Source organism: Camarhynchus parvulus, chromosome 5 (genome assembly GCF_901933205.1).
Source record: "Camarhynchus parvulus chromosome 5, STF_HiC, whole genome shotgun sequence".
Lineage (NCBI taxonomy): Eukaryota > Metazoa > Chordata > Aves > Passeriformes > Thraupidae > Camarhynchus > Camarhynchus parvulus.
Window position 1 is genome coordinate 29417747 of NC_044575.1, and position 26322 is coordinate 29444068.

The 26322-nt window shown below is 35.6% G+C and overlaps 1 protein-coding gene across 6 annotated transcripts in view; it reads right to left on the bottom strand.

Annotated features, from left to right (window-relative positions):
- GPHN (gephyrin) overlaps positions 1 to 26322 on the bottom strand; it is a 268694-nt gene that overhangs the window by 121929 nt on the left and 120443 nt on the right. For all 6 annotated transcript variants that reach the window (XM_030949405.1, XM_030949403.1, XM_030949401.1 and 3 more), the window contains exon 4: positions 6375 to 6467. In XM_030949405.1, the coding sequence (XP_030805265.1) occupies positions 6375 to 6467 (93 nt within the window). The remainder of the gene's footprint in view (positions 1 to 6374; positions 6468 to 26322) is intronic.

The following is a 26322-nucleotide window of genomic DNA, read 5'->3' on the forward strand; positions in this document are numbered from 1 at the left end:
CCTTAATCATTTGACAGTCAGACAACTTTACACAGAAGGTTAATACATTAGTTAAGTAATTAAAGAGATATTTGCCCCAGCATTTTCAGCCAATATTATCAGAGTTTCACATTTTCAAAAAAGAGACAAAAGCAATTAATGAATTCCTTTTGAATTCAGGAAATAAAATAATTTCATTATTAATTTCAGGATCCATTTGATCCAAACTATCTTCTCATCTAACATATACAGAACATAAGGCTGTAAGTGCAGGATGATTCATTTAACATCATCCATGATTTCTACAAGAAGTACAAGATAACTTGAGTTTTATAAGACATTTCTCCCACGAGCCAACTCTTTTGATTTGACAGAATTAAAATGAAAATGAAGAATACAGCTCTTTAGGGAATTTGCTTGTGCGATTAAACTCTTAAACCAACAAACCCTAACCCAAACACATAAAGCCTTTCATTATGAGGAATTTTTTACATTTTCCTGGCTCAAGCTTTCTATTATCAGCTATTTTTACAATTCCCTTTAGCAGGTAAAGAAGGCCTTTGGTACCTTACAAAGCCTTTAGTATTGTACACTATTTCTCAAAGAAAGTACAGGCAAAGCAAAGTTATTTATCAGTGTTCTTAATGATAAACCAAACAGACTGAGTTGTGTAACTCTCACAGAAAGCATCTCTCTTTTTACCTTCATATTTCTACCATCATATTTTTTTTACCTTTTTCTATATCCACGGTGGCAGTTGAAACTTTTTTAAAGGAATGTTAATAAAAATATGCAGCTTTGCATTTTAGACACATCAATCCCATATACAGACAAGTATTATAGTTTTTTTTGATGGTCTTATTTTTTTGATGACCTCTGATAGTTGAGTAATGGACCTGAAATGGGATCTGCCTTTCTTGCCCCTCACATTTCTCCCTAAAGGAGTCTGAGTAGCTTGCAGGTGTTTCCATGCAGTGACTGCAGTTGATGATAGCACAGCCAAGCCCTTCAGTGATGAGGGTGTGCTACCAAGTTTCCCTGAGAAACTCAAAGAAGGGAAGGGGGAGAAGAGGAGAGAGAAGAGAGAGGAGAGAGAGGAGAGAGTAGAGGAGAAGGGCACTCTTCAGCCCTTTAAGTCAGCTAAATCAGAGTGGAATTTCTCAAGACACAGGTACTTCTGTAAACTGACAGTGTGCTGTGTGGTGCAAATAATTTGTATACTGCTGCTTCTCAAAGAAACTGGTAATAGATGTTTAGTGAAAACTGTTCTGCGACTAAACATATAAATTCTGCTATAATAACATGCCTTCCAGGAAAGATTAAAAATCTAAACATATACTTTTAAATTGAAGCATTATGGCACATAAATATATTTGAATTTTATAACACCAAATACTGCATATCAAATAACAAATTTTATTGAAAAATAAAAGCAGACTAGATAAAGACCTAATCATATAAGCTAGGAACTGCTTGGAGGACGAAGAAAAAGGGAATGGTACTTTACAGAGTTGCTGATAAACTTCCAAAAGAGTAGCAGAGAATTTGGAAGGGTCTGTCACAGAGCAATCTGCTCCATTTAAGCACCTTTGTTTGACAAGATGCACATAGCAAGGTTTTGTAATGCCCACCCCTCTGGGAGCAAGCTGGGCTGGAAACAATTTCCTAAGAACTATGAAGGCCTCAAAAGGTCAGATGTCATCCATACACAGCACATGTTGTTATACAATCGCTCACCACAGAAATCAAACTTAACTCAGAGTAAGACCTCTATTAAGAGATATGAAAAGCTACAGTTTTAAAAGAGACTACAGAAATATTTTCTTAAAATAGCTATTAAATTGGAGGGTACCTGGAATATTGAAGGGTGAAAAACTGAAACATTAGCCTGGGTTATTAGAGGTTGTACAATTTCATATTATTCCTACCATAAAATTACTTATGTCCCATGTGAGATGAAGGCTTCATTCCTCCACACTATGGAGCCATCCTGAAGTGACAGTTTGTAAAACAGAAATTATTTTCTTTTGGTCCAGTGCCAGTAATAAAATATTGCTGAGGAAGAACAGAAGTAGTCCTATATCCACAATAAACAATACTAGAAATGCTGCTGCTCTGGAAAGGCAGTATTTGAACCAGGGAGAACAAAAACCTCCTACATATTATTTCTAGTGTAAGTTGCTGCCTATTGAACGGAGATTGTTATTTGAAAAGTTTAAGTCTCAGTGCATTTGGGTTGCTTAGATGGAATGTGTTGCTGTGAGAGTATGGGTACAACATGACTATCCCATTGTGTCATAAGCATCTCATTTCATTAACAAAGTTAAAGTGGAAGAAAATAAACAGAAAAAAAAACACATAAAAACTGAAAATAATAGAGTTCAAGAGGGCTTCCAACATTTCTTGAGTCAGAGAAATGCAAGAATATAGATATTAAAATAGTCTGCAGAAGTAAAATGTAATTTGAAGAAAAAAATCCATGAGAGATACCTTAGAGAATGGGGAAGAGTCAAATGATAGAAAATTTGCATTTGGCAATAATTTTAAAAATGCTGGTGCAAGTTTGAACTGAATATAAAAAGACATACTACAGAAGAATTGAGACTTTCTTCTATCCACACATGGCTTCTGTGTGGTATGTTTGGAGTATTTGTTCATCCTGAGCATGATTTTTCAGAAACATTGACAAATATAAGGGAATTCCAGACAACAATGATTTCTTTTCATGAGTTCTTACAGAACTCTGATGAAGGAATAAATAAGTATGCATATATTTTCAGACTAAATGAAAACAAGTATGTGTCTAAATAAATTTTAAACCAGTCCATAAATATTGAAGAATATAAACAGCAAGAACTGAAAGAAGATTCACAAATTTTCCAGAACACTCAAAATGACTGTAAGGAAACATCTGTCTGGTGTTATATGCTGGAAAACAGCTCTTCTGTGTTTTTTATAAAGTATTGTCTTAAAATCTTAGGGCTCAAAATTACCTGCAGTGTGGATGAACTACTTGTGAATACACATTGTGACACAGTTCAAGTATGTCTATCATCAGATGAGGACAATACATTGATTTCCACTGCTATTATCTAAGTACATAAAATCAGTCTCATAGATGGGCAAACAAGACTTGCACAGAACAAAGGATAAGAAAACAGCTAGAAGACTGTTAGCAGACAGACAAGTGAATTTTCTGAATGTACAATTTCACAAAAGAATAAATGTAAAAATACAGAAGACAGAAAACTGAGCAGAGCACCCACGTACATGAGATTTTTTCTTTCCCTTTGTACTGAGCAACAGCAACAGAGAAAATACATTAATATTGCAGAAGGGTTCCTAGTGATTGATAAAAATGCTGCAACATTACTTAATTTTTTTCACAAAAGTTAATGTATACTGTTATCAACATTCTGTAAGAACTACCACTGAAGTATTGTAGTTCCAAGAAATAAATGTTTGCATATGGAAATACAAAATGAAAGTTCCCTAAATAAACTGGGGCCGTACTTGGATCTCTGTCCAGTACAAACACTTTTAAAATCAACAAGCAGACTGCATGAGCAAACTCCAGCAGAGATTTAAGGACTATTCCCATAAATTATATGCAAAATTACCTTGTAAAAAAAAGTGCAGCTACAAAATTAGGCTTACACTTCAGCTTTAGTACAAATGCAAACTACCACCAACTGCCATAACAGTTAAGAATTCCAGCATTCACTAGTAATGCCTATAACCACTTACTTTCAAATTCAGCCATCCATTGAGTGAATTTGGATTTTTAAATATCCACATGCATTTCATAATTTCTAGTAGTCAACAAAGTGAAGGATGTTCACACTGCTTAAGCAAACTGACCTTTGCCCCTCAAAACGTGAATCGTAGGAACTACTTCAAAAGCTCCTCTCCACACACCAACTAGACTGAGGCTATAAATTTATGGATCAGAGACAGGCAAGGAAAATCAGATATTGTGAATATTCCTGAAATCTTCTACTCCATTACAAGAAAAAATGTTACTACGCATCACTGAAGCAACTGCCATAACCCGGAATGGTTCTGATACAGTGTTTAAAGGCAAAGTGAGTGGGGAAACTACCAATTTTTTGGGATGCTTAATTACATATTTCTGAGATAGCAAGAAGCCATTTTTAGCTACATTATGCTAGGCACTTAGTTTCATTTTTATCAATAATTACAAAAGTCAATTAACATTAAGTCTTTGGATTGCAATTATTCTTGGGAACTACCTTTATTGTGTATGTATAATTATATATCTATAGAAAAGAAACAGAGAAACCTGCTTTCTAATCCAAAGTACAGGGGAATTAAGGAGAAGCAGGACTGAAACATACCAGAACAAGTATAATTCAACAGACTACTGTCTCTATTCTAAGGAAAAATAGTAAAACATTTTCCAGTATCAAATTCAATTCTTAAAAGTTTTAAATTAACATCTTAAAGGTGACATCTCTATAGCACAATACCATGACCACATACTTTCATTGCCAGCTCAGTGATGAGAGCATGCTGAACCAACACCATACACACAAGGGGTGAAAACCAATTTCTACATCAATGCAAGTCTTCCTAAAGGCTTGTTATTGGACATTTCATGTTGACATAATGAATTTTCCATTTTGGGTTTTCTCATTGACCCAAAAGACATAAAATACGGGGACAAAACTTAGGCTTCTTAGTATGTTTTTGGTATGACTCATACTGGCAAACTGATTTTCTTCCCTTAAAATCATTTGTTTGACTGAATGATGTAATAAATCCTATCATAGGAAAAATGCTTGTCATCACCACTTTGTAATAAACCTGGGATTCTACATTTCCACTGTGATTAAAGTTAATCCAACTTAACTAAGTGAAAAACAACACAGTTTTTCTTCAGTACAAGTTATTAGGGATTTTTATATCAATGTGTTTTTATTATACAGAGACAGTAAGTACTCAGCTAACTATCAGAATGGCTTACTCATCAAAACTGATGAAAAAAATCATCCCTGCGTTAATTAGTATGAGTAACAGCAATGCAGAGTAAAGAAAATACTAGGTGTTTGTGCATAGAGTTCTCATTTGTTTATTTTTTGTCCCAAATGCTGCTTGAGAATCTGCAGCTAATTTTTTGCACTGGCTACAATGCTTTGTCTGGCACTGCTGCCTAGGCTTGATCCTGCACAAAGGAAAACTGAAGCAGAAATTCATCCCTCCTTCTACACAGTCCTGGTTACACAACCTTTGAAAGTATTATGTTAGTTTGCAAGCAAGAGACAAATTTAACCAACTCACTTTTCACTTGTGGTGGCTTTAGCAAAGGGAATAAGCTGCAAACTCAGTTTCACTATGTACCACACTGCGTTCATCTTAACATTGCTCCCATTTCCTGATAACACAGACTGTCGCCCCAGGTTTTAGTTACTCAAGGTTTCTATTTCCATCAGAAGTAATGAACAGGAGCATTTTGTTTACATATTTCTCTAGTTACACAAACGTTATACAATAAATTAAAAAATGTTTTTTTCATTCCTAACGGAAAAAAATTTTTGAACTTCAGGCATGTGACAAAACACATTTGTAAGTAATAAGCATTGTAGATATGCTATAATGAACTCAAATCAACTGGAGAGTCTAAGAAATTGAAAACATACATGAGTACTTAAGAGAAATCTAGGTATGTTTAATTGTGCAAATAAACACAACTCACTCAATCTTAGTTCTGCCTTTCAGTGAATGTAATCACACCAACTGAAAGATGTGATTTTACAAGTTCATGTTAATTTGGAATCATAAATAACAAAATACTTCAAGAACAATCACACAGTCATTTCACATGACAACTTATGGCCATGAGGTCATTAGGTTAAGCTTCTTATTTTCCCCCCTTACTTTAGCTTCATGTAAGTGTAATGTAGGCAAATTTCATGAGCAACATTTACTGGTGCAGATTACCTCCACCTCTGTGCCTGTTCAGATTTTTCTGACAAGCAGATCCATCTCTCTTATCCCACTCTTCCTTGCACAAGACACAACAAAAGCCACACAAAGTTTTGCTTAGCAGTGTTGTACTGCAGTGCTAAGGAAAATGATGCCACAAAGCCATTAGAATTTTGTTTTGTGAGGGGACTGGGAAACCATTATACTGTATCACAATTTAGTTTGAAAATTGTTTTGGGTCAGAACCCAAGGTCAGAGTAATTCTCTTGCGCTATATTTTCTATTACTTTTTTCTGATTCCAAGTTGTGTAGCACTTGACCCATCCACAGATACTGCAAAGTAAAGCTACAGAGAAAATAAAAAAAAGAAAATAAAATCACCCTCCCCTCCTCCAGACTCATGCATTTTTGCACCAAAGGGCATATTTTCTATTCCAGGACTATCTCACCTCTGGAGTGACATCTCGCGGTGCAAACCCTGTTCCTCCCGTTGTTAAAATCAAATTAAGTTCCTTCTCATCACACCAATCTATCAGCGTCTCCTGAAAGAGAACATGAATCCAGTCAGATCCAGCAAGAAATGGTTATATCAGATAATATCTGAACACTTGAAATGTCTTAAAACAGAGACACACACAATATGGGGGGTCATAAACCACTCAAGGTTTTTTATACAAAGATTTTAAACGACTATTTATAACCAAGACAAGACAGAATAATGCAAGTATCTACATAATATTATTTTGCAAATGGAAACTGAAATTCAGTTCTCTATCTCTTGATCTGAATTGGAAAACAAGAATTCACAGTTATTAATTTCTACCATTGTTTATTTTAATATATAAATATAATATTCTTTGATACACATTAATGGAGTATGTAAATTTAATTTGGATTACATAATTGATTCTTGTAACAGTAACTTTGGTTTCCATGCTGCACTTTTTGATAGCCTGAAAAAACCAAGAACCACATATCTGTAAGCCTAACTACCAAAAGATTCAATAATGCACTTGCTGCAGCAGGTGATGATCTATAATCATCTTTCCTACATTCCCCTAATAATTCAGCAGGAGTGTGTACACACATTCCAAAGCTGGACTGAGAAATCTGTCATTTAAACTCAATGACTTACAATTCTGGAAAACTCATGATACTAGAGAAGTGTTTAATTTGATTTGATATATTCATTTCAAAAAATGACTTTTTAAACTAGTTTTCAAACTATGAAAAAAATTTGACATAAGCAGAAGACTTATTTAATCTCAATGTGATTATCTCACTTATCCTTCATACTTGACTGTGGGCCAGCATAGCAGGAGTATGTCTGCCTGGAGTGCAAAATTCACTGTGTTACCTTAAGTACACTCATTACACAATAAAGTATCATCTACACAGATCATATCAGTTATTGAGACAGCTATCCATATTCTAGCAAAGAAACAAAATTATTTGAAAATGTTAAGGGCAAATTTAAGTTTTGGAAGTATTATATTGGGAAGGAAGACATAGTTTTGGAGATTGTTGGCTTAAAGCTTATTATTTATCACAAAATTAGCTCTGAGAAATATACTGGCTTAAAAAGCTTAAAATAAAATGTCTGGAACAATTGAAAAAGTACAACCAATTTAGGTAATCCTCAGCTGTATTTTTGCAGGCCTAGTACTGCTATGCAACTCCCATTTAACAGAAGGATCATATACAGACACCTAAAAATTCGTGCTAGAATAAAGCTATGTCTGACTGCAAGCCCCACTACACCAATACATCCAAGGATTACTTGAAGAAGCGGCAAAACCAAAGGTTCTGTCTTTATTTCTCCTTTCTTTACTCATTACTTCCACTTCCTCTTTTGTATTCTCTCTTGTCTTTATTAAAATCACATTCATCTGTTTACTCTACCCCTTTGGAGAAAAACTCTCTAATTCACCGGGTTGTAAGTGAACATACCAGAAGTTTGTTATATGAACATTTCAAATAAGCTTGGGAAAGGAACAAGGATAATGCCTCAAAGTTGTACATAAATAAATGAACTAGTAACCATAGCTCTTGTGTTACATTTTGAAAAAAATGTGAATTATGGTAGTAAAAGGATTTTAGGTCTTAAAATTCTTTGCTTCAATAACATAGTTACACATTAGGAAATTTCTTTCAAATAGGTGGCATCTCTATCATCTAGAAATATTTGTTTTGACTTAAACAGGTACACATTTCAGAGAACAGTTTGGAGAAGCTCAGTTTTTGGCAAAGTTAGACCTGAATATTGCATTTATTTCAAAAATTAATATGGTCAGGGAAAAATCTTCCTATAGAAAACAGGATGGATAGATTTTTGGGGTTTGGTTTGTTTTTTTAAAAGCATAATTTAGCTTTGGATAAAATAAAACCTGCCTAACTTCTTGTAACAAGAAAATAGATCCTTCCTCTGTTCTTATTTTGCTACAGTTCAGTAATACTTCCATTAATGAGGGGAGAAAAAGTCATGTGATATCCTACAAAAAACTAAAGAAATTAATACCCTAACTCTTCAATTAAATCAAGCAATAATTAAGTGCCTATTCCTGCTACTGCACCAGAGTACCTTGGCAGACTCCTAGATAGAATTCTCCATCAAGTTCTAGTTATAGTAAAGAAACTTTTAAGCTTTCAAGTAGAAGACCTTTAACTACAAGGCAGTGAGTTTGGGTTTCATTGTACTTTAGAAGTGCAAATTCATCACTTAGATATTTTAAAACCATGGAAAAATACCCAAGGCTTACATTCAGCTTATTTATTTTCTCTCTAACCCAAAAAAACTGTGTCCCATGAAATATTCTCATTGCTGTAAAAGTATCTTAAAAAGGAAGCCCCATGCTCATCAATTATGAACAAATTGTGGACTCAGAACAGGTAGATTCTGTACTGGCTTTGCAGGGAAATGAATTTTCTCTGTCTTCAAATGAAGATTTCTCTAGGCAAGTGTCGTGATATTTGGCTTTACTGATGCTACACAAGCAAAATTATTATATAACATTTCAACCAAAGAAAATTCCATTTAATATTTTTATGTGTATTTCTCCTCTTCTATTGTTTCACTGATGATAAGCTTTTGAGAGAAAATGGCTAGGTCAACTGATTATGTAAAGCACTATTATTTCATCCAAGCCAATGGAATGATGCTGATGGATACAAAATACAGTAGCTGGCTCTGAAAACAGTTCAGTAAAATTACCACCAAGTTTTAAAAAGCCAGAACAAAGCTACAGAACTCCAGGGGGGAAAAAACCCCATTCAATAAATAGCTTAATACTTTTGACAATTAGTATCCTAAATTAGGCTTTATCAGTTATTTTCCAGGGTCAAGGTGTAACAGAAATGAAATCATTACAGATAGTTCCCCCACAAATAATTTTATTTCAAAAGGATGCAACCATTTCAGATTTCACTGAAGTCCTAAAATAATTGTATTCATTATGTCTTTCTGAGGCACAGAAGTAAAATGTCAGGCCAGTTGTCTCCTTAAGCTTTAGATTAGATCTAGTTCCCTGTCCTCTTTACCTAATTTCTCATATTTTCTCTCTCAAATACATTTAAATTTCCCTCATTCAAATGAGTAAGAAATCCTTAGGTATAACAAACAACCTCTTTCCATCTCTTGCTCTAAAGAGCTCTTGCTTCTGCCAGTTCCCTCTCTCCCACAACCTGGAACTATTCATTTGGCTTCCTATGCACTGCCCAATATTGAAACGACTTCAATTATAACACTACTCAACAAAAACTTTGTTTATGATGCTTGAAATTTTCTCATGACCAGTGTTAATTTTACCAGTGCAGAAAAATCTTGCCTCATTTTTTCTCTGAGTTCTTAGTCTTTCACATGTAAATTTATTGATTTAAAGACCAATAAAGATCATTACCTCATGGAAAAAATGTCTACAGATGTGGCTCAGTGCAGAGACCCCATGTATTTGGCAGGTACATGCTTGCAAATTCATAAAGGCACCACCACATCAGGATACACTAAGCCCAAAAGCTGTACAGATGCATTCTGGTGGCACCACACCTAAGCTAGTGCTCCCTGACATTTCAGTCAGGGAACAATTTGAACACTCACAGACATATTTCTTTCTGTGGAGCTAACTTAAGCATCTCCATGTCCAAGATGCAAACCTGCCATTAGTCTAAGCTGCAATGAGCAAGCCACAAAATTTTGGTAACTTCTTTTTGTATTTAAAACTAGTCCAGGGCTCAGGCTCTTCCCTACATCACCCTGCCTAGATCTACAGGGTTCAAGAGAGAGAAAATACACCGCGCTTTAATTTGGTATGGTTGTCCAGCAACTCTTCATGATTATCACTAGGTATTGCTGTATTTCTAGTAACTCTTCTTCACTAATAATTTCTGTGGGATAATGCCCCACCATGATACACAAGAAACCAGATCAGAGGATACACAATTACAATAGACAGGGAATTGAGCTATTTCACACTTCCATCCTTTAATCTCTGTGTAAGTGAACTGGAAAAACAAATAGGGATTCCTTTCTGAGAGAGAAACAATGCCCTGGTCTTTCAAGATAACTAAGGTTTGGGGATCACTTATCTTAGCCAGAAATTTAAACTTGAGACAGGCTGCAAGTCTCCTCCAGTCCTCCTAGCACTACTGTCGGGTGGTTTTCCACATATATATTGAGACTACAAGCCTTAACTGGAGCAGAAACACTACAAAGCACATGAAAACGGTCATTGTGCATCAGATTAAGTGGTAATTGTGCATCAGATTAAATGCCTACACAGAAAAGGTGAAGTCCTGATGACTTTTCCTTTTCTATGATGCTACAGTCAATGGCACGTCTTGCCTGTTTTTTATTGTCCTATTTTTGCCATCACTGCTCTGAGAGTGTGGTAACACTCCCACATGTTTATGCTTCCAAAATTACTAGCATATCTTCCTTCAAGTCAATATTCTGGCGCTTACCATTTAGATAAACACGTATACGTTTTTCTGATCAATACATAATTTACTTCACAATACAAGGTTTGTAAAAATAATTCTCAATACACATACATATTTTCATACACCATAGCCACTAGAACACGGCATGTACACTGTTGTAATTTAAAACATCCAGAAAGAACAGGGAAATGCTAAAAACAGTGTAAACAGGGCAGGATTTCATAATGAATCCAATGAATCCATACAGAATTCCTTCATTCTATATTCAGTATTGAAACTAGTTAAACAATTCTTAATTCCATAGTTAACAAAGATGTTTGGCATTTTGGCCCATGCTAGATTTTTCCAGCACAGTGCAATTGTGAAGTTATTTCACCTTATATGCATCACTAATCACACAGTAAGTAAAATATGTAAAAATTTAAACTGCTGAACAAATATAAGTGTTAAATATGAAACTTAATTATGGAAAAAATATACATTTATTTACATTGGACTTTGAAGAATAGGTAAGTCAGTATAAGCTCGTTTACAGACATGCATACTATCCAGAAGTATTCCCAAAACAACTTCATGTGACTTAAAAGATCACTGTGCCTCCCAGGACAAACTACTGATAGTCTTCAGAGATGCAGAAGTCTGTGTTCTCCAGAGCAGATCTCAAAATTACAAGCTTTGTAAAATTATGTAAATTCTGTATTTGCAAGCAAATCCTGTTTACTTTAGGAAAATGCATTTTTAAATGCAAGGAGAAACATAGAACAGTATATTTTTCAATGAATAGTGATAACTTTCCTTAGCAAAACAAGTTAAATTAAACAATATTAATATATAAAAAGCCATAATAAATAACAATCTATTTTTCTTTCACACTTTTTGGGCTCAAGCTTGAAGAGCATACAAGTTAAATTTCATGTATGATGATTTAACACCATCACAATGAAGAAACTATAATGAATGACAATATGACAAGATAGATCAAAGAAGAGAAATTCTGCATAGACACAGATTTGCTAGGAAAACAGGATGTAGCTTCAAGCACTGAGTTCCAGGAATATAAGAATTAGCACATTAAGATCTCATTACAATCTTTACTTAGTCATGTAGCTTAGACTACTTCAGAGCCCAGCTCACTAAAGTTAAGACTGATTCTATGACAGGAGAGAGCATACATGAGTCAGAAATTCATGTCACAGCACACAAAGCAGGAGAAAAGAAGAATGAAAAGTTAAAGTAACCCATTTGTTCCTCATTGTATTATTCAGGAATTTGAATCTTCTCTATTCTGTGGATCATGGTTTGTACACTATTTTAAAATATAGACTGGGGACTATGCAAGAACACGAATACCCATAAAGAAAGGCAATGAAGTAAAGAGTGGAGTACAACATCAAGTTTGAAAAGCAGGGAAGGTCTTCAAAATGTTAGTATATTCTTGGAATTAATTTCATATATTTTTGCCCTACTTCTTGTGAGGGTTTTATTTCTTATGCTAACAATCCTTTACTTATTGTTCAAAAGCTTCCATGAATTGTGGAGGCTTGAAGATACTCATGTGTGGAGCACCAACTTTCCAAGAATCAATTTCAAAATTATTTAAGAATTTCATAAAATTAAACATTAAAGCAACATGAAAACATGTGTGTTGTTTTCTACTGCCTCCATTCCTTTTATCCTTTCCTCACCAGCAGAAGGCAGAAAGTAAGAGAAATGTTAGGAATATGTTCAGTGTAATCACTGTAGTCAAGAGACTTGGATGAAATGCAATTATGAATCTCCTTGTGTCTAAATACAGCTTTTCAAATTTTGAGATTTTACAGAACACAGTAAGTCATCTTTCAAAGATTCTACAGGTAAATTTCCAGTTTTCAGCACCACAGTTATGTTGCAGTTATTTTTTAAAATACTAAGCTAATGTATTAAAAGATGTCATAAAAATGTAACTATTTTATTGAAATGCAAAACTAAAGGAGGAATGGAATAAAAATGTACTCTATAAATGGCTTACTTTTTAAATGGAAATTTAATTACAGGCATTCTCCATTTAAAGTAAATTGCAGCTATCAAGTATTTCAAGGTTCAACATACCAATGCAGTCTGTAACATGGACTTTTTAAAAAAGTACTTCATGTCTTCTAAAACCTACTATTCAAGGTAATTAGCCCGAAAACAGAGGGAAAAAAAAAAAGTAGGTTCTGAAGTGCAATCATCAACAGAGTTCATCTATGCAAACAAGTAAGGGAAGTCTAGCAGAGAGATGTGCAAACACTGAAGTGTTTGGTCAAACCACCATGACTGGAAGAGCCAACACTTTTAAGAGCTGAGATTGGCAAAAGAATTTCTAATTATTTTGATGGAGAGAGGTAAAGACAGTTGAGGCCATGTACAAGGTTGATTTCCTCTCAGAAAAACAAAGGAAAGATTCTTATTTCAAGCTACCTACCTTGACATACTAGTCTTAGTATGTCTATACTAAGTATGGCCGTACTATAATTAAGAAAAATAGTGAGTTGTTGTATGATTTAATAAATTGCATTAAAAACTACAAGTAGATTTAGGTCAGAACAAACCATGCACCTACATGCACACAAAGGCACAAAGACCCTTTTCCTTTTGTACAAAAATCTGCTCCCATCTAATGTTGGTGTCACTGGATCCTCCTAGAGCCAGGCTAAGGTTACTCACAGGAAAGGATTGGGCACTTGGCATAACAGCTTTCTACAGATGCTTGGAGGAAGAGATGGAACTTAGAATTAGATACTTTCCAAATGTGCCTGTGTCTACAAAGACCTTTACTGTTGACTCTGTATTTGGCAGATATATACATAAGTGTGGGCCTATGTGTGCATGTGCTCATTTTTATCTAATAAAAATGTATTAACAAAAGAACCAAAGTTCAGTGTGTCTCATTTCTGCCATGCATAAAAGGCCTCTCTCTAAAATACAGTATTTACTCACTAAAATAAATATTACAGAGTTATGAAAATTCTGGTTTTCTTAAGAATCGAAAACAATTAAAAACTTAAGAAAAGACATAATGCCTCCTTGCCAGTATCACTTTTCCTACTCAGAATCTTGAGGGTTTTTTTTTTTTGTGATTATACAAGCTAACAACAGTAGAAGCTAAATAGCAACTGAAATGAAAAGGAAAAAGAAAGCATAAAACCAAATAAATGAATCCAATACTATTTACTAACTACAGATAGAAACTGTCTCACTCAATTTTTTAACTGTTCTTAAATTAAAACAGCACTTCAAAGACCTGTTATCACAAGAATAAATGCTTGGTTTTGGAGCCACAAAATTCAGATTATTGGGCACAACAAGATGCCTTTTCCCACATTTTCTTCCCCTTTGCATACATATAGTGTTCATCTAAGGTTGTTTAGAAAACTATACTTCGGGTTTTCTTCTTAGAATGTGCAAAGGCAGCTTGATATTACACACAAGTCAGTTACTTCCTAAAACTAGAGCTCTTCATAATATTTTCTGTACGTGTACCAATACCTATGGCACATGTATCTCATGTACCACAGACCAGAAGCTTCAGCAAAGTTTGCAGGCTGTAACTAAGCCCAGATAAATTACACCTTAATCTTATGGAAAAGGCAAAGTGACGGAAAACCAACTGTAAATTTCTTTGAGCTGCCAAGGCAACATTAATTATTGCAACCTTAAGGAACTGGTAAAAACACATCCACCGTATTTGGAAAGGTGACAGATTTCAGATAAGTCCCAGTACAAATGCCTCAGAATCATATTTCTGTAACAGCCTTCAACTCACTTGAAAATAATCATTTGCAGAATTTGCATGTGCAAATTCTTGTCCCATATTTGCATGCAGGGACAAGTACATCTCCAGTTCAAGCTAGGTTATACCCCATGTCTACTTGTTTAATTGGCAGGAAGTGCAGTGAATTAGAAAATTACTACAAGGTTTCTATGATAAAAAAGAAAAAATCACATGAGGTCAGCTGTGGAAAAAATGTTTAAACTCAAATGTTGGCTTTCCTGCAACAAAGAAATTTTAAAGATCAGTACACTAGTATAAATGAAACTGATTCTTACAGAATCCAGTTCCATTTCTAGCCTCATTTTCTAATAGTAAATACAATCTTACATGTTACTTTGCACACTTAGCTATAATTGTGAACGACATTATTTTATTTTTTAAATTATGTTACAACTTAGATGATCTCAAGTTTTCATGTAGCTCTCAATGGAAATGACAAATTTAATAGAATGAAGATATTTAAGTATCTAAATAAGGTTAGGATGCGGGGAAAGACAAGAGATGAAACCATTAGAGAGATAGGGAGCTACTCAGTGTAATGAAGTTTGTGGTATAAATTTCCCCCCATGTATTGTTCATGCATATCATCCATGGAGTCAATGAATTAAATTGGTTTTAAAAATAAAATCTACTGCTTTACCTGTGAGAATACAGTAAAGAAAATTTACCTACCAATGAACAGCTGCAGTACTTTGAGACACTTAGTCCATACATATACTCTAAGAGTGGGTGGGCTTGTGGCCTGCCCTGGAGTGTCCCGGGAGGGGCACTCCCACTCCTCCCCTCGTCCTGCTTGAGGCATTGACACACTGCCACCACTGCAGTTCCTCTTAAATGCACAATCAAACCTGAAAGAGATTCAGAAAGAGGGGAAAAGCAGGTAGGAGACTAATGTACATGCAGACTATACCTCTCAAAGAACACCAGTTACTGATGAGTAACCTTTCTTCTTTGAGTCTGCATGTACATTCCCACAATGACTCACTCTGATCAGTTACCTTTGCCCTTTTCCCATCCAGGAGAAGGCCTGAGGACTCCCACAAACAACTGCAGCATCACTCCACTGAAGGCTGAAACAGCCCTGGATCCTATTAGACTAGGACAATGCTGGGTGAAAGCAAAGAGAGAACTCCAGGTGACCTTACAGCACATGTCTAAATACCACACAGTATAGATACTAAGTTTGTCCAGAGATCTAACAGAATTTGGTTTGGCCATGTGAAATTCCTTGAGTCTACTCAGAGACAGAAAGGCACCTAAACAATTATTATGTGAAGTCAGCCAAACTTTTTGATATTCCCACTGCGCAACAAGAAAAGAAGCAAACTAGAAAACTTGGATCTTTGAAGAGAAATTATAAAGGCCTTATTAAATCAAAAATATAGAGTATAAAATTCAAAGAAGCATAAGATCTGGAAATAAGTATTGAAGGACTAATTTTCTTGTTACTCTGGATCTTCAGCACCACCTCAAGAAGGACTCCTAGATGACTGAAGAACAGATATTCTGCCCATATATAGGTAGTATGTAAAATAGCAGCTATTAGGACCAATATACTTCACTAGCTGGCTGAGAAAACTATTTCCAAATGTACCACTTTGCTAGACACAAGCAGAAGGAGTAAGCAGAAGAATTAAAGAGCTCAAAAGGGGAGAAGCGACCACCGTAATACAGTGGTTTCCACTGCATGAACAGTAGGAAACAACAATCATGAACAATTCAATACATCCTGATCAACTGTTAGGAAGATGTGAGTTGTGAAATGTGTGAACACCAGCGTACTCAGAGAGAGCAACCTGGTAACCTCACCATAATACAGAGAGAAATCAAAGGAACTACACATCACAAATATTCAGAGAGCTGAGATGAAAGCAACAACAAACATGTCATACAGACAATATCATTTTCTCATAGAGTATGAATGCCTAGATTATACTTTCATGCTACTAGCTATCATTACTCTGGAGAGAAGCAAAAACTGACTGCCCTAGAGACTGATAAATGTTTTGGCTTGGGAGTTCCAAGATTGCCACAGACTGAAGAGCTAAAATACAATGTCTATAAAGACTACAAAAGAAGTTTCTTGCATAGCTGCTCATGACTATACCCATTGTCAGAACATGGTGAAATCACAAAACAAAAACCCCACAGTTTTGTCTTTACTGAGTATTTCTCTTTATGTTTGCCAGTTGTGGTAACTTACAATCAATGCACCATGAAAGGAAAATAATTTTACAAGCTTAATCCAAATAAAGCTGTTTGGATTGCTGTATGGCTCTATTAAACCAGGCATCTGTATGACATGCCAAAACAATAAGTATATTTTTAGCACAACCAAAGGCAGCATTGCAAAAACTATAACATTCTCAAGTACTGAGAAACAAAACAGATAATAGGTTCTTCCTGAGGTGAAACCATTGCTATTTTGTAGCACACGTAAAGGTTATGGTCTCCTTCCTACCCAAAAGGTTCTGTATGTTTAAATAGTCAAATATAGTGTTATGCTTCACTGTGTGAAAAATGAGGCTTCAATAATGCCTGAGTCTATTAGCCCAAATGATCAGTGTCGGGAAAAAGGCAGTATGACTATAATAGATGGTTACAAGCTCCTGGATTCCAAGTACTGATACTGGTCAAGCCAGAATGGAGTGACTGTGGTGACACAGACACTGCTTTTTCCTAACCACAACAGAATTAAGGGTACTGGTAGATAAGCACCAATCTGAAATGCATGGAAATCAATAGATATCTCCCTACCAACTCAGATGCTCTTGCCCTCCAGAGAAGACATTTTAATTTCTGGATGTTATGATAGATTAATTAGTCCTTGGTGAATAACGTTGTCAATACAATTGCTTATTCAAATATGCAGAGAAATTGCTGTTAAGAAGATGTGCCAGCATATTTTGAAGATCCTGAAAATCTGTAATAATTATTTTAATGTCAAGCACAACAGTTCCATAGATGGAGTAATTGCATGCTCGCACCTCCATGCTTGCTGCTGGTGCACTATGATGGTGCCATTCACTAACAAAATCATTGTTCTGAGCATCAGTGTATGGATCCTGAACAGCATTCTGATATTGCCCGGTACATTTTATTAGAATCATAGAATATCCTAAAAATGCTGCTCTTGTGCAACAAAGAAGCCAGCCTAGCTGACATCTCTACATATTTGTAGTGGATCCTTCTACCAGCTGAGAGATTTAAAGATTACTATATATTACCTATATTAATTCTCTAACATCATCAATGCGAGATTTAGCTTCCAGAAAATAATAAAGCATCAGTAAAGAAGCCCCCTCATTCAAAACAAAGAAATGTCTTTTAGTTCTCTAAATAAAAGGAAGATATGGACGTCCTGCTCTGATATATTCTTGTGATAGGGACACACAAACAAGAAAGAAAAAGGTATACACAACTAAAGAAAGAAGACTGAAGTATTCTGGATCTGATTAGATTGTCTGCACTTATCCATTTTTTTTTTGAGTAGGAGTAATCCTGAAGACCCTGAAAATGATTCTCAAAAGCTCTAAAGAAAGTATAAAAATCAATTGAAATTCATTGACAGTTATTAATGCAAAAAACATGTTAACAGCTCTTGAAGGCAATGAAAAATTAGTAACTATGATCAATACAGAAAAAAAAAAGATTTTTCCCTATGTGCCCTGGTTGTTTTTTCTATAAAGATAAAGCACAATAAAAGAACCATAGAATAAGCTAGTAATAGGCTGCCTTACTGATTAGGTTATTGCTTATTCCTAAGTGAGTATAAGCATCTAAAGAGTAAAATGTAAAGAACCTTTTTACACTTAAAAGACTGAACCAAACTTACAAGAGTGACTGAATTACTGAACTGGAAAGGCCATTCTCTTGAAAGGAAAGACATTTTCAGAATTGAGTCCATGCAGAATCTCTCTTATAGGCCCAAAGGATTATAGCTATTACATAATACTGGGTGAAAGCTGTTACCATAGAATTTGATGAGCCATCATCTGCTTCCATTTCAGCTTGCAGAGCTGTCTTAGCATCAGTCAATCCTGCTGCAATCAAAGATTTCAACTTTTATACTCAGGAGAAAATGAATGCAGAACAATTAATATCAGAAAGACTTCTTGCCTTAAAAGCTGAAACTTTTAAGTTTTATTTTCCAAAAGAGAAATGACCCAAAAGTTGAAACTTTTGGGCCATTTCTCTTTTGGAACATTTTTTAAAAATGCTCATTTTTTCTCGATGCAGCCTAACAAAAAAAATTACTTGGAATCAGGAGGCAATAAAAGCATTCAGAATACTAAAGAGATTTCAAAATCACCTTTGAACTGTTTCTGCAGCTGGTATAAATGAAACTAAAATCTGCCAGAGTACTAAGGTTGTCCAACCATGCCTTTATGGTGTTGGAAATCTCTCAGGCAAAATAACATACAAAATTTCAAACAACTTACAGCACTTTTGAAAAAATTCTTTGTATTCTAATCTTCATTGTTTCCAAGGTCCTAAATTCTTGGAAATTATTTTATGCTCTAAAGAAAGATATGTTGTCACTGTTATATATTAAAGACTATACATATATAAAAACAAAACATGTATATTTTTCTCAGCCAACTAAACTGGAGACAAGTTTGTAAGAAGTCTTCCTAATTTGGTAAAGTTGCTGCATCTGGAGCAAACAGAAGCTTAATAAAGCAAATGCTTCACAGAACAGATCTAGCTCAACCTGGTCTCATAATGTTAGCAAAGCCCCAAAGGTTGACCAAGACATGAAGAAAGCTCAAAGAAATAGATGAAAAGAGTTGGAAAGGACAATTCTTAGCAGAATCACTTGTCATCTCTTGTTTTTCTAAAGACATGTGCCAAACTTTACTAATTAAATCATAAAAGGAATACTAATCATTAGTATCAGAATGAGAGAAGCATAGAGTACTTTCTCCTTACAAACGCTTGCAGCGATCATATTGAGTCTCTTGACTGCTGCAGGGGTATTCAAGAACTACCTGGACAGAATCTTGTGCAAAGGAGAGAGTCTCCAACACCCCTCTGGGCAATTCCTTTCAGTGCTCAATCACCCTCACAGCAAGGAAGTTCTTCCTCATGTTCAGGTGGAACTTCCTGTGCATCAGTCTCTGCCCATTGCCTCTTGCCCTATTATTTGGCCCCACCAAGAAGAGCCTGGATGTTAGTTATGGGATCAAATGCAAAGAAAAATCTAAATGTAAGAAATAATGTAAATATAAAAAATCTAAATATAAAATATCAAACTGTTGGTATCAAAATGTTGGCAAAGAAAAAACACACTGATGCAGTGCAGTAGTTTTTAGTTCCATAGGTGTTGTTTTTCTCTTCCTGCAGTCTTTCCCCTGTGAGCTCCCTTTTATTTGATTTCCTTACAGATAAACCACTGCCTTCTAATTGATCCTTAGGGCCTCTTGCTAATTTTGTAACACACAAAACAGGTCTCAAGCATTCCATGCATGTGATTGTTTTCAATCACAATAAGTGACATACCCATACAGTGGTTTTCCACCCAGATTCACAGCATCCTCAGCAAACACACAAATTACCTGGGCCTTCAGGGTTAACATTCTCTTGTTCTAATCTTGGTAAGAGTGCCAGATGTTTGGCACCATTCCCATACAAGGCTCCATCCTCGGACACCCTCTCTACAGATACTGATAGACATTGATGAGGTCCCCTCTCAGTCATCTTTTCTCGAGGCTGAACAGGTCCAGCTCCCTCAGCCTTTTCTTATAAAAGGGATATTTCAGTCCCCTCATCATCTTCAGAGTCCTTCACTGGACCTGCTCCAGAAGCTCCATCTCTCTTGTCCTGAGCAGCCCAGAAGCGGACACAGCACTCCAGGTGAGGTTCACCAGGGCTGAGCAGAGGGGCAGGATCCCCTCCCTCAACCTGCTGGCTGTACTCTTCCTAATGCAGTCCAGGATCCCACTGGCCTTCTTGGCCACAAGGACACACTGCTGGCTCAGGGACAGTTTGTTGTCCACCAGGACCCCCAGACCCTTGTCCACAGAGCTGCTTCCCAGCAGCTCACCCCTCAGCCTGTGCTGGGCCATAGGGTTATTCCTGCCCAGGTGCAGGACCCTGCCTTTGTTGAATCTCAGGCAGTTCTTCTCTGCCCATCTCTCCAGCCTGCTGAGGTCCTTCTGAAGGGCTGCACAGCCCTCTGGGGTATCGGCCACTCCTCCCAGCTTTGGGTGCTCAGTGAAATTGCTGAGGAGGGATCTGCCCTTCATCCAAGTATTTGATGAGTATTGACTGCTGAGCCCAATATTGAACCTCAGAAGACTCCACTAGTGACAGCCCTCCAACCAAATCCTGTGCCACTGATGAGAACCCTCCTTGCAAAAGTATGAGTAATTTCTAGAAGTAATTTCCAGAACTCATGGAAAGCCCTCTGGACTACAAGTACTTGTTTGTTATTTCAAAGATTTAGGAAGACATACACGGTAACCTTTAACAGAATGCAGAGTTATTTATATAGTTCAAAGAAGAGTTGCATAAGAAATAATGAGTCTTTTCAACTGTGTATCACCTGCTTTATATACCATTATTCTAACATATGGTCTGTTACATGAAAATGTTTATATAAGTGATTTTTGGTTATTTAATTGGAAAACTTACCTTTCTGGACAAGGTCAAATCACATTACAGTCAAGTGCTCACTGCAACTTAGAATAAAGGTTTCATTGCCGTAACTAAAAATAGCATATTGCCCCTTTCAAAGAGTTGTATCATCTCCCACACATCCTACTTTGGGGATTATGATGCATGCAGTATATGTTATCTCTGGACTACTGCTCTCCCTTGTAGAGACAATTGCCACTTTAATGCTAGAGAGTGATGAAGAGCCTACACAGGCAGCACAGTCATACAGATAAGTATTTTCAGTAAGAGAGAGTAGGTGGCATTAGTGTATGAGGGAGACAGGGAATAAATTTAATCTGTGAGCAACAACTGGGCAACTCCCTCTGGAAATTAAGGACTACACACTGTTCTGTTGATAACATTTCTTATATCGTAGTGCTCCTGACCAGCAGGCCATTGTACATCAAGGAATTAGCAATCCACGTAACAGTTCCCTTGAAATTCCTACAGAAGGCTGCCCTGTGCTTTATGTTCAGCATGGTTTTCAGGAATGTGTCATGCTGCACAAACCTCTTTAGCCAAAGGACAGACTCATCCACCTCATTGTAATGGAGGAGCCTGTAGGCAGTTCCAATTCACTTCTGGTGATTACATCACCAGCAGGGCTTTCCTTTACCTAAAAGAGTAGCAGAAACTTCTCACAAGTGGAGAAATCCATCCACATCTCATGCTGCATGAACATACAGTTCCCAGCATCTGAGGGGAGTAAGATTTATTTGCTACCTATATTCCTCCTCTTCCTTTACTTTATGAAAGCAGGTATTTCATTCAGCTATTTGGTGTCAGGCCTTTCTTACTGAAATACAGACAGAACCTGGCACTTCCCTCTCTCTTGCTTTCTGCCCCAGTACAGAAAACACACACACACAGCATTCCCTTTTCATTTCAAGACCCAAAATTCTAACTACAGAAGGAGAGGACTTTGCTTTTTTCTTGCAATTACTATTCAAGTCTTTTGTGTCCTCTAAGAGTTCTCTCTCCAGGCTCACTAATACTATGATATTTGAAAACATTAAAAAGAAATAAAATATTTTTTTTTCTTCTGCTAAGACTTATAAATCTGTGGTTAAATATCAGGTCTATCAGGAATCCAATAATTCTATAGCAGCAATCTTCCAAGAGCCTTTACATTTGTACCAATGAACCTAAGCACAGTATGTTGGTTTTGCAGCTGTAACCATCTATACTGATCAACTTGAAAAAATTTAGCCAATTTTCAAGCCACCATAGCCATTCCTTCCTGAATGTCACAGATCATTTAGTAGTCCCTTAAGTCTTTAGCTCCTGTTTCAGCTTTCACTTCTGTCTAACTCCAAAAGCAGATATATTTAGCAGGAAACTCTAAGCAATTTTTGTCTGTTACCCAAATTTCAAAATATCAGCAAGAAAATGTAGGACTACTGGCTACACTAAATATATTTTATTTGAATGAACAGCATACAGCTTTCTACTCTAAAAATTAAAAGTGATAAGACTTTTTTTTCAGACAGCAACTAATCTACCAATTTTTTTGAGTTTGGGAAATTTGAATTTCCTGTATCTTTTGACCCTTAGGAAAAAAAAAACAAAAAACCAAAAACAGGATAATAAAACCCATGATAAAACTGAGGCATAGGAAAATAGACTACCACTTCAATTAAATATACTCAGTTGAAGGTCTGGCCATCCTAATTTACAGTACTGACAAGAGAATACTATTTTGCTCAGGAAATAATTGCAGGCTAAAAGAATAAACAGACTTCATACCTTTAGGTTCCTTTTATTATAATGATGTTTCTGTGGGGTGATATTAAATTTCTCACTGACCTACTTGCACAATAAATTTCATTAGTAATCTCTGTTCTTTGGCTGGATTTCAGTGTCTGACTGAGGTCTGATAAGAAAACGTTTAATTCTTTGCAAACTCTGTACTTTGGATATTTCCTTCAGTTCCCTGCAGATAATCTACAATGGCAAAGAGCAAAAAATTAGGCTTCCATGGAGAGTTTTGCATGAGAGAAATACCAGTGATCTAGAAAACCATTTAAAATTAACTGTTTATACCAAAATTTCAATTTTAAATTTATTTTGTTGGTTTTTTAAAAATTTTATTTGCATTACTAAGCTATTATCCACCCTATGTGTAAAAGAAACTTTTTATTTGTCAGTGGGCTTGATGCCTTGCATCTTATTCCTGATCTTGAAACCTACATGTTGAAGTGATTTAAGTATGACATGAAATATGCAGTCAGAGGAAAACTTGTGCCCCAAATATTAATTTGAAGAACTGTGTTGTGACTACTGATGATGTATCCAAAGACAGGCAGTGAAGTTGGTGAAGGATCTGGAGCACAAGCTTTTGATGAAGAGCTGCTGAGGGAGCTGGAGGTGTTTAGCCCGGAGAAAAGGAGGTTCAGAGAGACCTTACCACTCTCTACAACCATTCTCCTCTGAAAGGAGGCTGTAGAGAGGTGGGGTTCTGTCTCTTTTCACAAGTAACAAGGAATAAATAATAAATAAATTACATATTTATGTCATATAATATAAAAATATTACTTAAGAAGAATGGCAGCCATTTGAAGTTTTGCCAGGGGCGTTAGATTGCATCTTATGAAAAAATGGGTTCACCAAAAGGGTTACCAAGCATTGGAACAGGCTACTCATGGAAGTGGTGGAATTACTCTCTCTGGAGGTATCTAAAAGACATACAGATGGGACACTGGGGAATATGACTTGAAGGTGAACTTGGCAGTGTTAAGTTTTACAGTTGGACTTGGTGATCTTAAAAGTCTTTTACAACCTAAATGATTCTATGACAGAACAAATTCTTAATTAAAACCACAAGAAAGGACAATATTTGAAAATAGCTGATCACATGTTAATTCCATGTTTCATACACATTCAAAATACATAATTATAAGGACAGTAAGAATATTGCCTTTGGTTTTCTTTCCCTATTATTTAGCCGTTCCCAGAAGGCAATATAAGTGCTCAAACATATCCAATAATCTTTTCATTGGTAGAGATCCAGCAGAGTGAATTAAAAAAGCTTTTCAACAAAAAGCTGCTCTGCAATTAGCTATTTATTCTACCAGTGAGGAAAATCCTTTTATATTTTTTTTTCAATTTGTACATTATGAAATTGCCATGGTGTTAGATGAACTGCAACACCATCAGGTGTTTTTCCTGTTGCAAAACCAGGGCTCTGTTAAAATATTATTTCTCCAAATATAGGATTGATTTTTAAAGAGTTTAAGATACTGAAATTGTGCAACAAAGCACTGAAATTCAAAATATTCTGAATGTGCACACACATATTAAAGTCTATATAAAATTTTATATGTTTCATATCAAACATTTAAGTATAATAACACATTGTAAAAATGCCTGGGTATCCAAATATATGAGGTGTACCTCAGTTGTTTTAAATAAAGCAAAATAGCAAATGTAGGGAACTGTGTCATTATGAAAAAAGCTTCATGGCTGTATATCAGCTATTGGCTAAATGGTCAAAATGTTTGTAATAAGCACTTTTAATAATCAGGTCTGCAGAAAATATTTAATCCCCAGAAAACTCAGAATTTTTCATAATCTGTCAGATTTGATTTCTTAGTTCTTTTGCTAGGTGCCTCAGAAGTCAACTCTGTAGTGGGTATAATGTTTGCAAAAGCTTTAATTACACTGAGAGCATACTACTTCACAAATATTCTTTTATTTTCATTTTCAAAACATTACAATCCCTTTAGATTTCTCACCAACATATGCATTCACAATTTGTAACACTACTTAAAGGCATTTGGAGCTTTTGTACGTAAAGCAGTTCTTTATAGCTCTCTGATTTTAAACTTGGTCATCTTTCCTTCAAAACAGCCTGACAATAATTGTGTGCTGTCATTTAGAGCCTCAAGATACTCCATAAAACTCAAGTGTTAGCTTCAGTGTCCCAAATGACAGCCAGCTTTATTTTTACACGTTGCCTGTTTTATGTAGCATTATTTCTTAGAAATACTTCTTAAAATACAGAACACATTCCAAATAAATAAAGAAGGGTTATTTTCTGCTTTTTTAAACAAGGACAAGAATTTTAAAACATCTCGATGTTAAGCTCTTAGCTTTCTAAGGTACCCTCAGATACATAGTTTCATTTTCCAGAGTGATACATCTTGGGTAATGCTCACTTATGTTAAATTACTTTCAACTACCAAGAACACAGAAGAACCCTTTAAAATGACAGAACCGAGCAGTACAAATTTCCATAGGGGATCAGCCTACTCGTTAAAAGAGAGATTTATGTCATCATGCTACTGAAGCTACTCAGAGAAAACGTTACCATACTTGTATTTTAAAATCAAGGGTATTTTGATAGAACATAACGATAACAAAGCAGGTGATAAATAATTAGAGAGAATGGAAATGTCATTCTATGCAGAAATGATGAAAGAAGTATATATGTTACCTTTGCAGTCTTAGGATCCCACCTAATCTTGTCCTAATGATGAGGCAGCTGAAATTGAATGCAATCATTTTTGCCAGAAAAATTCTAGAAATTTTTGTGTCTTTTTAATAAGAACATATTTTAAAAAGTGAAACTCTTCAACCACTCCACCTTTAACTGAACTTTGAGGATTCGATGGCATTCCCTCCCTTCTACCTTTTCTTTAGGACAATTGAGTCACAGAATTTCCAAAATCCTACCATAGTTGAAAAGTACAGAATCAGTATTACAGTAAATAATATCAAAATGCCTCCTATTTTATCATAGCAGAATTCAGAAAATGAGCATATCAAAACCATAGGGGAAATGAAAAGGAAAACATCAAGTTTTAATCTTACATGAGTCCTTAATTTGAAAAGAATTGTTTCCTTTGCCTAAATAGGTGCATGCTAAGACACACTTCGGTAGTGTGCTCAAAGATAATGCAGAAGAGCAAATATTGTGACCTCAGACACAACAAATTACATAATTTGTCTTGCAATATTAAAATATTCTGTTTGGTAAAGCACATAATCTTGCACCCAAATATAAAATA